Source organism: Scatophagus argus, chromosome 11 (assembly GCF_020382885.2).
Source record: "Scatophagus argus isolate fScaArg1 chromosome 11, fScaArg1.pri, whole genome shotgun sequence".
Lineage (NCBI taxonomy): Eukaryota > Metazoa > Chordata > Actinopteri > Scatophagidae > Scatophagus > Scatophagus argus.
In genome coordinates, this window is record NC_058503.1 from 4,771,422 (window position 1) to 4,787,199 (window position 15,778).

General features: G+C 38.0%; 1 protein-coding gene across 2 annotated transcripts; it reads right to left on the minus strand.

Annotated features, from left to right (window-relative positions):
* Window positions 1-1,311: 1,311 nt before the first annotated feature.
* LOC124066892 (interleukin-1 receptor type 1-like) lies at window positions 1,312-15,725 on the minus strand. 2 transcript variants are annotated; one of them, XM_046403728.1, is made up of 12 exons: window positions 15,313-15,725; window positions 14,102-14,177; window positions 10,388-10,598; window positions 9,697-9,862; window positions 7,781-7,955; window positions 7,385-7,450; window positions 6,150-6,276; window positions 5,664-5,803; window positions 4,560-4,706; window positions 4,202-4,363; window positions 3,611-3,814; window positions 1,312-2,794 (listed from the first exon to the last, which is right to left on the minus strand). In XM_046403728.1, the coding sequence occupies exons 2-12, from the start codon at window positions 14,166-14,168 to the stop codon at window positions 2,598-2,600; spliced, it is 1,662 nt and encodes a 553-aa protein (XP_046259684.1). In that variant the 5' UTR covers window positions 14,169-14,177; window positions 15,313-15,725; the 3' UTR covers window positions 1,312-2,597. The 2 variants fall into 2 exon arrangements, with proteins under 2 accessions (XP_046259684.1, XP_046259683.1); XM_046403727.1 differs by having other exon boundaries at window positions 14,102-15,725.
* Between the last annotated feature and the right edge of the window lie 53 nt (window positions 15,726-15,778).

The window sequence follows — 15,778 nt, forward strand, 5'->3', positions numbered from 1 at the left end:
TCTGTATTCAGACAGATCCTGTTTAACAGTGGATGAACCCACCTTGCTCACTGGCTCGCTTGCCTCACAAGAACCTTTACGTTTTACCTGCACACACTCCAAAAGTACTTTAACTCATGGGCAAGTTATAGACTGACCAATCTCTACAGCATGGCTAAAAACTGAGAGGTTAGAGTCCAGATTACCCCGCTATACAAATATGAAAATCCAAAAGACCTTTTTATCTTTTCTAAGTTTTGAATTGTATTTACTTGCAAATTCAATTCAAAGCTTAGAAAAGTCGACAAGAAACAAAATGTAAAATTGATTTGATTAATAATTACAAAAATTTTGTTGTGGGTTTTACCCTGAAGGGTAAGCACAAAAGGGTGCTCAAAGACAGCATGAGAAGCGATGAGATAAATATCTAGAAGATAAGAAACACGGAATGTTTCTCAGAAAAGCTCAACAGTATGTTTGTTCAAGAGAAGCAGATAAGTAAGTTCTGTGTAGGAAGTCAGTTTTTTTTGTACCAGATGTTTCTTACAAAGTCTGTAGAAACAGACTGAGTTATAACTGAACTCTGAACTGTTAAAAGTTGAATTCCGAACTTGAAATTCCACTGAACTTGCTTGTACACATAGATAATGATCCCACGACTTGTGTGCATTAGCTAACCGAAAAACAATGCAAATATTTCACATTGAGTGATTAATTACCTACTTATATCTGCACTTCAAATGCTGCCCTAATACACAACAAGTAAACAATGTTGACACGGATGCGTCAGCCGCGTCCTGACAGTGCTCACCCAGAAGGGGTCAGGTTATGCCAGAAGAGAGTTTGTATAACAAGTGGTCCAAAAACGGAAGCGGAAGCGTTCCTCATTTCAAAGCACGATGAAAAGAATGTCATCACAGAGAAATGATTTCAGACAGTCTCTCCTGGAAGTCATTCATAACTGAAACTAACAACTGAAAAATAAAAAGCTTACTTTTTGCTATAAGTCACAGGATTTGAACGGTGGACCTCTCACCAATGACAGGTGCTGGGTCTACCATTTACACATGATGTTACTGCAGCATTGCACTTAAAATGTTACTATCAGTTGCATTGCAGCGATTATCCTAAATAAATATTTATAGAAACATAATTACAATGAAAATAATTGTGTATATGTTTTTATTTTTATTTTTATTTTTTTGATTTATTTTCCCATTATACTGATGGAATATTCCAGGAATCAGAACCAAGATTTGATAAAAATTCTGAATCAATAAGCAATAGTCAAAGCAAAATTAGAATGAACACAATGTAAAGAATCCCCAAACCTAAAAATAAAATATCTTTAATCATCTGTCACAGTGAACACATTTAACCTACAGTCACATGGAGAGAACACAATTTTACAGTATAATACAGTACATAAAAAAATAAAATAATAATAACAATAGTCATATGAATACATCAAATACTTTCCATCAGTTCTTAAGTAAGGAAAAGAAATATTGAATGCAACCAATCCATGACTTCAATCAATATTCAACACAGCAGTCTTGTCAATACAAAGATAAATATTCTTTTATATACCCTAGAAATAAGTACACATGTAGAAATTTAAGTGCAAACTAGTTGGCTCAAATATGAGCAATAAACATTCAATACACGTTCAGGCAGCAGTCAGATACTGAACACACACAGTAATTTCAGAAAAAAATGAGGTAAAAACAGTTATTGACAGTTAAATGTCGACCTGAAACACTGAATACAATGTTTTCTGCTGGGATAATACTTAAACTTAAACTTCAAACCTTTATTGTCAGTATATGTTTACATACACTGAAATTCTTCTCTGTATTTAACCCATCACTGATTGAACACACACATGCAGCATGCAGTGAAACACACAGGAGCAGTGGGCTGCCATTTCAGGGTGAAGTGGCAGGTTAAGTGCCTTGCTCAAGGGCACATCAGCCGGCAAAATTTCCTGCCAGTCCAGGGTGAATCGAACCAGTGACCCTCCAAGCCGTCACGTTTCTGCAATCTCTAGGCCACGGCTGCCTGGAGGAAATGACAGCTTAAAGTGCTGCTGATCTCCATCAATGGTGTTCTGCACTGACTGTGTCGATATCTGTGCTCTATATGTTCTATTCTGATTCTTATCAAACTACTGAAGATTCTTTCTCTGAACCATGTTTGTCAAGCTGACCAAGAAAAGGTAAAAGGAATTAAAACTGCTCTGCAGCAGTCAGTAAGGACCATGTTTTTTTTAAAAAAAAGGAAATAGGAGAAGGACACATGAGAAACATAATTTTGTAAAACAGAGTAATTCATAGTTCCAGCTCAAAGCATACAAACATTTCTGCTGAACTGGACCTTTGGTGAAAGTTGGAAAGTTGTTGAACATACAACTGATTTGATATAAGTTAAATGTTTTAAACTCTCAGACAGGTGCTAGCGTTACCAGGTCTATTAGCCCACAAGGCCAGGTGAGGAAGTCTGGTACAGGACTAGACCTTAGTGGAAAGCTTAGTTTATCCTCATGCATTGGACGGTGGACTTCACTGTGGTAATAACCCATAATATAACACATCCCATCTGGAACACAATGGATAAATTCAGTTTTTCACTTGGTTTAGGTAATAGTCTGGCACTGAGGGCATGTAATACCTCAGATTCTTCCAGAATTTTCTGTTCGAGCATAATTTTGTAAATTTGTGTGTCCCGGGGGAGGGCTTCTTCCACTTCAGAGATCCATATTTCCTCTTGATATAGCGCAGAGACTCTGGCAGGCAGCTGTAATCCACCGGACCATCTGGCAGAATAGAATCATATATAAATAAACATGTTAAATGTATGGACATCTTTATTTTATCAAACTATCACAATAATTTGTGAAACATTTTAAGCATGTTTCCCACTGGTACTTTTCAGAGATCCTGGCCTGCGTGGTTGTTAGCTCTTGGCTCAACTATGAAACTCTAATTATAGTATCACAACCCCAGACTCTGGTGGCACTAGAACATGACACACACAGTGAGACTCAACATAGTTTGTATGTGGCTCCACTCCAGTCCAGTATCAGGTCATAGTTGCTAAAAACAAAATTTTCAAGAAAAGGTCTCCTGGGAGCATGCAGAAAAGTTTACAAAAAATTGACAAAACTTGTCAAGTCAAGTAACACACACACACACACACACATACATAAAATGTAAGCTGTTACATGGCCTGAATAGAAGTGCATTAGTTCCTTCAGGCGCATGAGTACCTCCTGAGTAGACATCCTGTAATAACCAAGTGAACTCTGTTCAGGTGTTGCATTATTATCATGTTTCTTGAGCTGAGACATGGTGTAAATTGTAAAGTGCATTACACTTTTAAATTCTTAGGACACGTTCCCATCTCTGCTTTTAGTGCCTGGAAAAGAACCATCCATGACTGCATTAAGCTAGTTTGTTATGCTGAAAATTTTAGATCCCAAGAGTGTTCTCAACAAACATCACTTTTGAAGCAGAGGGCGGCTGTTGTACATGTACTGAAATGCATCCTCATGACATTACTTTACAACCTTTGGTGGCTCAATAAGCAGACAGATTTCTGTTCTAATGAGGCACATGGAGTCTTTCCTCACCGATTTCCACCAGAATCACTTTGGGGTTACTCTGAGTCAAAGTGTCATAAAGGCCAGTTTTCTGCTCGTAGCTCAGCTGGTCTTGGTTGTCACGTAAGAACTTTTCTTCTTTTTCACCATGAGTGGAGTCTTTTGTCTTAGGTGACAAGATGATTATCAGTCTGCGACACTGGCTCACTGTAGCAGCAATAACATCATGAACCGCTGCAGGAAATTAAACACAGGAAACAAAGTACAATCAAAACAACCTGGTTTTTAGTTAAAGGGCAGACATTTCACAGTCTGTATTTGAACTACAGTTGACTATTTTCCAAAGCATGAGATTTTGGGCAAATTTTAAACTTCTCTTATGTTTCTGGGTATTCAATCATTTTAATTTAATAAATGTATGTACGTCAGTGTGTGACAGAAGAATATTAGAAGAATATTTTTTGGAGATGAAGAAATTGGGAACTATGTGTGAAAGAGGCATAATGTGAATGTGTAGTATATGGGAGCCAACACAATGAAGAAGACAAGCAGACCTTGTAAATATTTTATGAGGTAAGAAATGTATTCAGTGTGGTTATTAGAGGACATAGTTTTCCTGACCTTCTCCTGGGCAGTCATCACGTCCTCTGATGTACAAGGAGTAGCCATGTTGTTTCTCCAGCTTTTCAGGCAGGATCTGCAAAGCAAAGCTTTCCGTGTCAGCTGAGCTGGTGTCAGGATGAAGGAAGCTTACATAGGCATCATAGAGCTTCCCATCTGAAACTGTAAAGAAGAACCATTTAAAGTTTCAGATTCAGAATTCTCTTTAACTGTTTCAATTAGTGTTTCATTGCCATTTTCCTGCTACTCCTGTTTTCTGTGTAACTTGCATTCCTTTATGCTGACATCTGTGCAAATGAGAATAGACGTACATGCAAATTCCACAGAAAAGCAAACCTTCCACAGACAAAAGACTTACTGTGTTGTTTGGAAAAATGCCTCAATAGTTTCCTGTAAGCCAACACGAGATCTACTTTAAACAACAGGAAGGCAGCAATCAAGGCCACAATGGTTAGGGGTGCAGCAAGGCAGAGTGCAATACTGGTGTGGAGAGCACTGTGGTCAGCTGGAGAGAAGAAGAGGGAGAATAAGTCAGCCATTCAAATGAGAACACATAAACAAATTGAGGCAGATCTCCGGGAAGACTTTCAGGAATGGTCCATTTGGTGGAAACCTTTAGGAAACTAACCATTCTTTGTATATCACATTTCAAACACAAAAGTATGTTCCTTGTATTCCTTAAACTGTTTATAGGGTTTTAATAGACCTGAGGTATGCAAGAATATTTGTAGGGATGCTTGGTGAGGGTTTAAAAAAAGTGGGAAGTGGGAAGCTAAAATATATAAATAAAGCCTATTGGACAGAAATAGTAGAGAACACAGAGTGGTCTTTCCCATAGACATTTTGGCCCATAATATCACATACTTTACATCTTAGTATAATCCACTGGCATTAATCTGCTAGTACTAGTACTAGTTTCAGGTTTCCACCAAATGTTGAACCTGACTGTACAAATTTGCTCGCATTCAGGCACCAGAGAATTTGAGAGGTCCAGTACTGATGTTGGTTGATAAGATCTGGCTCACAGTCACCCTTTCAGATCCAAATTGTTACCATAAAGCTTTAGCTGATGATTTTTTTTTTAGATGATTTTGCTTTATTGTGGAACCCAAACCATAACCACGCTACTCCCATGGGTTATGGTGTCCACACATGTCCACATACCTTTGGCCATATGGTGTGGTCAGGAAAACAGTTATATGTGTCAATGCTGAGAGATTTTATGATTTTGATTTCGTGACATTTATACAATTAATCATTTACATTTGCAACATGTAAATATTGACATTTAAATGTTAAATGATGTAACCTGCATTGTTTAAATTGTTTAAATTAAATCCAATAAGTCTTTAAGACATTCATTCAAAACTGTTTTTATTCTCTTTTGGGTTGATAATAAAGTTCATGTTTCCTGCACATCACGATAAAGTTTCATAGAATCAGAAGAGAAGAGAAGAAATACCTTGTTGAAGACACACCGAGCCTCTTTTGTTATCAGCTGGGCTCACTACATGGCAATGAATAGGGACATTCAGGAACTGATGAAGAACTGTAGAGATGGACAGAGTGGAGAAACTATACACTCTGCCTCTCTCGTGAATACTAAAAGAAACAGGACCAGTCGATCAATCAATCATTCATATGGTGTAGCAATCTAATAAATCAGGCAATCAAAGCAACAATGTCAAATAACGGTATGTCTTAATGATTTTGTATTGTTTGTATTAGCAATATTTAGGAAATGGGAGGCAGAAAGATGTTTGACACTTTATTGATTTTGAATGACACTGCAATTCATGTCAAAATAAAATGACCTCTATCATCTGTTACATGTCTCCTGTTTGTCAAGAACTGGTTTCCAGTACAGCATTTGCTGCTTCTGTGAATTATTTATTTGTGTATCTTGTTTTGTTCACAGCCCCTCCCATGTCCATGGACAGAAACTCACTATTTCCAGGACTCGTTGAGCTCCTTGTAGTCATCAGCGTACGTCGAGTTAACAGTCCAGTACATTAAAATGTCGTTGTCCTCACTGAAGCCTACGTAGGCTAGACACCGCAGCTCTACTCTCATACCTGGTCATCAGTGACATCAAAAAACAAAGCAGCTGTCAGTCCACACATCATAGTGTTTGGTAAAACTGTCACTGCTTGTTGAACACTCTTGAACTTTACTATAATGGGTTCCAGAAATCAGTCCCATGAAGACCTCTAAAAACCAATTTGGATAAAGTCTGAGCATGTCAGAACTTTCATATCTCCTGAAAAGTTCTGAAAAAAATAATTAAATTAAATTAAATTATAATAAAAAGAATCTTTATTATCAGACATGATTTGTTTATTTTCTTTCTTTTCTTCTTTCAAATAAGCAACAATAGAGAACAACAATATCCAGTTTCCCTGCATTTATTAACAGTGTCTCCTTCCATGAATATGCACATAAAGCACATCATGCTAAAGTAAAAATATGTATGTATGTATGTAAAATATGTATCATGGCACTACAACTAGACAGTGCATGGAAAGATAGTGGGAAATGTAGTTCTTCAAGCAGGAGAGATAAGACATGAATATACAGCTCTGGAGCAGTTCAGATATGGTGCTATTATAGCAACACAGTGAATCAGTTTATTTGACAAGTGGCTCCCAGTCTGTTTGACTTGTGGTGCCTTAGAATTTAGCAATACGTATCACAAGTTAAATTAGACCAAAAAGCGGTGAAAAAATATATTTTCCATGAGACCAGATTTTGCTGGATGAGCCTCTTCTTCAGAGCTGTTGAAACTGGTTTTCTCTATTTTCTCTCTTAACTGAACATGCGCTTAACAGAAGGACCACCTGGGAGATTCATGTTATCTAATGATTTGACAGACTCATCTATTCAGATTCTTTTCATTTAACCTGTATTAGTTAAGACCTTGTGGCTGTTTAGTTTATCTGTTCATCTGGTTGCCCTTTCACTTTCATTAAGAGAAATTGTCCTTTTTGTATGCTTTTGTGCAGTTATGGATCTCTACCCACCTCCCTGCACCTGTATTTTGACTAGATTTCATTTACCCAAACTGGAGACATAACACACAATAAACAGCCCTAGTGGCATGTCCAGCAATTTTTTTAAAATGCAAACTCAAACCTGATTCACACATGACATGATGATAGTAAATAAATGTGAAAGTGTACTTGCCCACTTCTACGATGACCACTTCCTGTTGAGGGTACACCATTTCAATCTCAGTAAAGACTGGAATTTCTGAAGACATGTAATCAAGGTAAGACAAAAGAATATGATGCAATACAATACAAGCCAAATTAACTAAGATGAACTCTGGGGAAGTTACTGTAGTTGTGGGAACCCACATGTAAATCAAACAAAACAAAGGGAAGAGGAGACTCATTCACTTTCACTAGGCACAACTTGTCTTCTGTTCTTGCTAATGTCTTATCTTATAGAACATGACAGTCGTAAAATAACTTGTACAATGTACAACTGTAACTTGTAACTTGTACAAAGACAAAATAAATGAAAAATCATGAAAAAGAATTCCCCATCATGTATGTGTGTGTGTTCTACAGTTCATACCGTTTTCAATAGTCAGCTGGATGCTGCGTGCCGCGGTGTAGTCTCTGCCATCCAAGCTAATTTCTATTAGGCAGGTGTATGTCCCAGCATCCACCTCTGAGGCGGGAAGGAGTCTCATGAAGCCGTTGTCATGCACATAGATGTGCTGCCCTTGAGGCTGCACTGGTTGGCAGTCCTACACACAGAAACATGTACAATACACACTGGTATTACTGGGACGCTGCATTTGGCATGACACTACAGAGAGAAAAGTATTAGGCCATCTGACCATTACGCCAACAGGGACTTTAATAAAATCACATTGTAAATACACAGACAGCTTTGCAGATGTAACAGCTTCCATTCTTCTGGGAAGGGTTTCCACATAATTTTGGAGTGTTTCTTTGGGAAATTTTGCCCATGGGTCAAGATCTGGGTCAGACTCAGTATCTGACCCAGATGTTGCGTGAAAAGACCTGACTCACAATCTCAATTCAAGTTCATCCCAAAGGTGTTGGATGGGGTTGAGGTCAGGGTTCTGTGTGGGCCAATCAAGTTCTTTCACACTAAACTCATCCAGCCAAGTCTTTATCGACTTTGCTTTGCGTACTGAGGCACAGTCATGCTGGAATAGAAAAGGGCCTTCCCCAAACTGTTGCCACAAAGTTGGAAGCATAGCATTGTCCAAAATGTCTTGGTATGCTGAAGCATTAAGATTTCCCTTCACTGGAAGTAAGGGGCCCAGCCCAACGCCTGAAAGGCAACCCATAAAGAGGGGTGTCTGGATACCTTTGTCTACATAATGTAGTTTGTATTGGGATTTAATTTTAATTTTTCTTTTTTTTACTGGGATCTTTTTCCGGCATACTAAATACTATGGTAGTGTAGGTTCGACTACTAAATAAGGCAAAAAAAGTGGAAGAACACATGAAAGTGGGCATAATTAAAATAAAACGAGGTGAAACCAAGAGAGTGACTTCCAGAAGTAGATTAGCACATGAACTGCCATAAAACTACAAATTCACATATTTGTATTTGGTTCTGATATAAACTGAACAAATGATGTGTTAATTTAGTGAGCTTTAGAGTCGCTGGTAGGTGGATTTTGTGGGACTTGGCCCTCAGACAGCCAGAGTTCACCACTGTGTTACTGAACATTTTCTCATCAGCCTTGTTTTTATAACAATGTGTTGCTCCATTACTCAGTACCTTCCAACCTCCTTGCCCTGTCTGTGGCACTTTAGCTCCACAAATATGCTGTTTCTTCTTTTCTGTTCTTCTCAAAACCTCCTTTACAAAGTAATATTATAAACACTTGAATAGGGCATTTCTTGGGAATACCAGCCACTGATATTACACTTTTGTTGTATGTAGGATTTATATACATATGTGGATATTTATATATATATATACTTATAATGGATGACAGTGGCTGTGTTTCTGGCAGTACAACAATATGACTCAATCATGTGTTTCAAGTCATTTTTGGACAACAATGGAGCTCTGTATCACAGAGCAATAAGCTGTGATTGCACACACAATAATAGTTAGTAGGATCAGTTTATTGCTGGTTGTGGTCTGTTTCTTTGTTGTTGTTGTTGTTTTTTTTTTTTTTTGGGAACATGGAAAATATAAGAAATCACCAGCCTTATTGTTTGTGTTTAATGCTGAAGAGGAACTGGTGGTAACATACTGCTGCAGAGGTTTGACAGTAGTGCACCAGTACTGTCTCTCTGTATGTTCCTGATGTGGACAGGAGGGGGAAGTGTTGTCTCCCTTACCACAACGGTCAGCTGCGCAAATTGCTATCAATAAATTACATACTTTGCTTGCACCCAAAATAACCTAAACTCTGAGACAAATAAAGTGGGAAAACATACAGTAAGGCACATAAAAGCCCTAAACACAGCACAGACATATCACTGAACTGTGCATACCTTCAGCCATTGTATGTTTCTTGTAGCATTCAGTTGGAAAATGTCTTTCTGTTTGCAGGGAAGACCTTCACTGACTCCCTTGGGGATTGATTTGGTCTCAGATAGTTCAGGACACTTTCCACTGGATACTGACAGCTCAAACTTCATCCTCAATCCAGTCCCATCCCTAAAGAGAGGGAGATAAACAGTGAGACAGGATAGGACAACCTACGCTGGTTTGTTTGGTTTGTGAAAACTAAGATAATTTCCAAATTATTCCTATGCACATAGGGAAATTATTGCAAAAAAGGAAGATTTAACTGGAGGTTATTGAGGAGTTTAAGGACAAAAAAAGGTGATAGGAAATCAAGACATTAATGGGTTATAAAGGAATGGTCCAATATTTTCATAATCTCTCTCTCTCTCTCTCTCTTTTAATTCATACAAAAACAACCACGTGTACTTTTGAAAGGAGTTACATGCTGGAACTCTTTTGTGTGAACGATAGTTTTGGAGAAACCTAGTTTGTGGTGCTGTTGAACTGTTCTGCATTATATAGAGGTGTTTATGTTTGATCCTACCCTCACTGATATAAAGAGTTTTAGACAAAATATTAGAAAACCCTCTTTGCACTTCACAAAGCAATTTTGCAATGTTTGTGTTGTCAGAATTAGATGCAGCCAAATCTAAACTGAAACAAGAGTTTCTATACCTTTTCTCACAAGCGTAGGATCCATTATGAGACATCTGCACAGGCAGAAACCATAGTAACCCATCCCTGACCTCCACTCCATTGGGCAGACTCTGCCTTTGGCTCCCCTCTCTGCTCCAGGTCACGTTGGTGTGAGCATCAGCAATGTGGCACCTCAGCAGGAAAAGGTGGCCAGCACTGACATAGTAGGTGTCTGTGTCCCTGCTGTGGTCTGGAAGTGACAATGCAAAGGGAGACCAGTTATTCAGTCAGTGACATTGAAAGAAACATTCTCAGGCACAAATCATAACTTTGCATGCATTATAAAAGAGTAAAACAGTCATTAATGCATTTTTTATTTTTATTCATTCATTCATCCAGTCATTCATTATTTCTGCCGAAGCAGCTATGTTTCTGTTTCCATGGGAGAACTGATTGGTTCTCAGTGCAGATAGCACCACAGTGTGGCCAGTTATAAAAAAAGAGTTCAAAACTGGATCATAAATTTTGAAATGGAACACATTCTCCTGACATTTACTAATATTAGTATAACAGAAGATGTTCAATATCACCACATTTTCCCACTTTCTAAAAAATGGCAAAAAGCTCATAATGATTAACTCCACTGCATTACATCGATGTAGGTTCTCAGTCATCTGGGTCATGATAGTTTCAGTGCAAGAAGTGAAGGCAACTGGATATCTTTTAGGTTGTTTCTCATCTAAAAGGTTTCTTCTGTGAGGAATTGTTATAAGTGATGGCTAGTTGTACACCCGCTGACCTAATTCATCAGTCAGAAAGAATGCAGCTCTTCCGGAATGATGAGTAATTTATTTCCAATCCAACCACGGATATCAATAATCTGTAACTCAATTTACATTCAATAGTAATGTGTTACTGAATGTGTTAGAAATAAAAAGAGGGCAATCAGCATTATGTGCTAAATTGTACAAACATGCACATCAAATATAGAGAGGAACATTAGTGTGACTGTTTCAGAAAGCATTGGAGTTGTATTTTTTTCTGTCATTTAATGACAAAATTAAACTTTTGAAGAGACTGGAATCTTACTTGACATAGAGAATATACCAAAGTGAACAACCCATCACATTTCTTAACTTTTTTTTTTGATTGTCAATTCATTAGCTGACTCATGCGTCACTGATGTCAAAGCTCTTGATTGCTCCAACATGGAGAGTTTCTAAAATTTTTCCTCATTCTTTTTTCACCAAAAGAAGACTTATACAGTAAGCTATTAAAGGTGTTTTCAAGATTTTACTGTAACTTCACACTGAGTGAACAATTTCCTTTGTACTGTTATGCTGACGTCTTTAATGTCAGAGACTTCCTGGAGACCATAAAGGTGTTAAGGCAGATGTTTGCTGACCTATTTAATTTGAAAGAATCCACTGACCCTGAGGTCGCTGTAGGGACTTAACCATAAACCATGCATGTCCTGTATAATTTGACAAAATGACTCAGGTGTCAGAGAAATGTTGCGGATAATAAAGACGTCATGTCAACATCATACAGGACAAAACTTAGCTAAATGCAAATGCTCTGAGTAGCATAGCCTTATTAAAAGCACTCAACACTGTGGGGGAGAGAGAAACGATAGTGAAATAGGTCACAATTTGGGTATATATGAGTCAGGATTTTAGTGGGAATGGTAATTTTTGCATTTCAAAAATTCTGAAAATGATGATGTCATTTTGGTTGTGGTCCATACTGAACAGGCATGTTCCTTTAAGTCTAGAATATACATAAGAAGATGATTTGTGGGCCTGAGCACCTCTTCAGTACTTCAGTTATAACAGTAGAAAGTAACAGTACATGTTCAGTATGAGTTAAAGTTTGTCAGCAAATAAATTCTACATCCACTTGAGAGCTAAGCAGAGATCTGGGGGGTTATTTTTCAGCAGCTGAGTTTAGCAATACTGAAGTTAGCCTCAAAGCTATCTACAACTTCACCCAAAGGTGCCTCCCCTGTGCTCTGTGACAACTGTCTCTCCATGGCGTAAAAAAGTCCCACTGACTGAATAAATTACAGGAACCATGAAAGTGTTGCTCAGTCCTGTCTATAATACAAATTATTTTGATCCAAGTGTTTTTAACTAATGCTAAATAAATGTGTTACTCAGTCATATTGTCAGTCCACAATAATCTGTTTATATGAGGTACAGAGAATTTATAAGAGGTTCAGGGTGGGACCAGAGAATCTGGGGCAGAAGCGTTTAATAACATATTGTCTATTAACTATCACCAATTGTGGCAATCATGTTATTTATTGTAGGTGATATTACCCAATATTTATTTAAGGAAATCTTTTGCAAATTAAGTCCTAATGATGTTTCTCTGTTGTTGTTAAAAGAAATCTGATAAATTTTATTTCTTGGTAATATTGCCCAGGCCTACAATTAATACAGAATGTTGGGGAAGGGCAATATTGTTTTTGTTTGCTCTGTACTTGCATTAATAGTTTAAGAAACTGAGGTTGTTATATCTAATCTATGTTGTCTTTAAGGTCACCAGACTTCTTTGACAAAACATGCAATTTAACCTCACAGAGCACACTGGTCTAACACTGCCTCCATTGGTTAGTTTGTTGGTGTTATTGTGTGACTTTAGTTTTTTAAAGGGTTGGTTCAGATGAACCAAAATCACACAATAACACACACACAAAAAAGTCCCCGTCCACAGCAGTGCATTGCTACTGTAGGTCAAATATCCTGTACAGGTCCACTTCAAAAAAACCCAAACTATCCCTTTAAAAGCTTGGTCTACCTTCTGTTTGAACTTGTTTGGCTGATCAAAGATTTGTTAGACTGTCCACATACCACACAGACGCCCTGCTTTCACCACAGTGCATTATATTGTGTGTTCCAAGATCATATCTTCATAAATAAATTGTCTCGCCTGCAAATGGGGAGTTTCTTAAAGCTGCCATCTTCTACCTTTCACAATATCAAGTGATCCTTTTTTTTCATTTTACTTGTTCTTTTAGTCACCGGTCACTCAGTTGCTTTCAAACCAATTAACTGACTTACTAAAATGACATAACTATAATAATTTTCTTTCTCTCTTGTTCTTTACTTATTTTGTACTTACTTTCTTTATCTTTGTTACTATCCCATACCTCTGCATGTATACAGAATACTGTCAATAAATCTTACTACATTATGTTACATTGGTAGAGTACTGAAACTGAAAATGCTAAAACCTAAGAGTCAGCAGGTCACACCACGGTGAGGTCTTGTCTTATTTTGGGTTTTTGTCTCGTCATTTCCTGTTTTATTTTGAAAAGCAACTCTCCTCTCGTTTCAGGTCAGCTGCCTTTCCTCATGTGTCACCTGCCTGATTGTCTTCCCCGATTACCTGATTGTGTCCAGCTGTTCCCCGTTACCCTCACGTGTTTGTCACAGCCGTAGTTTCTTGTCTCGTAAGCACTTTCATTGAGTGATTTTTGTTCTCGTTTATAAGAATAGATATTTTAGGTTTTTGTTCTTGTGTGTTTTTGTTGAGTTTTAGCCTTAGTTTGTAGATTTATTCCTTCCTCGGGAGCGATCTTCGCTCGCTAAGTTTTATAGCTTGTTATTGTTTTTTTCCTACCTTTATTTTATTAATGTTTAATATCCGTAATGTCCTCTGTAATATCCAGAGTTTCAATTTTAGAAATTCTGCCTAACAGCGCGAGCTGTTCAAGACCTCAGGACAGTTGTAAAGATCAGTACTCACAATGTGCGACAGCTAAAGCCTGAGACAGCAGGACAACCAGCAAGAAGACCCATCCTGCAGCTGCCATAGTCCGTGTCTGTGGGATAAGACAATTAAAAAACAAAAAAAGACGACTAACAAAGAAAACAGACATGGCTCATGCTCTGAGGCTCATGCTCTGAGCCATGTCTGCCGTAGATAAGCCTTCCTGGCGGGGGGGGGAACTGACTGAACCGACTTCTATAAAGAGAAGCGAGAGATGGAGTTTCCACAGCTGACACTAGGAAGGCGGGACCAAAACAGTCCAAGTAAAGTCCCAGGAACTTCCACTGACAGACATTTATTTGGAAGAGACAAAACATCTCAAGCAACGCTGTTGCTCCGCACACGCACGTTACGCACAGCGCGTAGGGCACCAAGTGCCGGCGGGGGCACCAAAAGTTCAGGCTCGTGAAAATATCAGCACAATAAGCTGGGTACTAGTAACGATATGGCACCACAAAGCATTTGTGCTTAGGGTACCCAAATGACAGGCAACGGCGCTGATCTCAAGAAAGGTTTCTTACTGTCAGTCTCTCTCTTTTTCTGTCTCTCCTTTTTATCTCTGTAATCTCTCTGTTATCTTGATGAACTGATTCAAAAGTCTCAAAGGCCATTCATTATAGTACTTTTGTTCTAAATTTGCATTGTGGTATGTTTTACAGTATTGCACTTGAAATTGCTAATTGGCTGAACACCAGTATGCAGATATGCAAACAGTGTGAGGGGCACCAGTGAACTGCAAATTAAATGAAAAGCTTACACTTTTTCATCAATACATTAAAGATATCTTAGAAATTGTTAAAGAGGATGTTTTGTTATTAGTGTTTTTTTTTCCTTTTTCTGAATATTCCCTAGACAAAGTTATGCAAGTTATACAAGACAAGTTTGTAGCACCACTAAGAAAACACATCGGCAGTGAGTCCTATAAACACATTTGCTGTGATATAAAACTGTCGGTTATAGGTGCAGTATTGGGTGGCAAAAGGCACCAAAGTAACCACTGAAAAAACATGGCATTATAAGAGATACACTGGTGGAGAAATAAAAAATGTACTATGTCAACTTATCATCCCACTGAACAATTCTAAACCTCAACATGACCCCATCATTGTCACACAGAGTACAAAGTAAAATTCCTTAAAGGGCTACAACAGGAAAGGGTAGACAGGTTTTGATCATTTCTAACTCACCTGACCTGAGCGTTGACTTAAAGATGGCAGTTTGTTTCCACTAGTCCTCTGATCTGTATTAAATTTCCGCTCAGTAGAAAAGTAAAGGTGCTTCGCAATGATTCACCCCCAGCTCAGTACAGCTTGTGGTTCAAATATAGGGCACTGAACCGCTTTTGCTACAGAAAATAATTCTGCAGGCTTTAACAGTATGTCAAATTGCGCATACACCTAATTTTTTTAAGTTCTAAAAAATGACAACATTTTGTGTTTTTTGGTCTTTTACTTCCTCTTTAATATGTGCTTCTTCCTAAAAACCTCAAGACTCACTGATGACCTAGCACTATGCAAAGTGGTAAAACATTGTTTTTGCAACTGCATCATTACATTATTATTACAATCTCAGCTAGGTTTTAAGTCTTTGGAAGCCAGTTTTCGCAGTATGTGGAAATGAACTGGAATCAATTTTGTTTGTCTCTAAGATAAT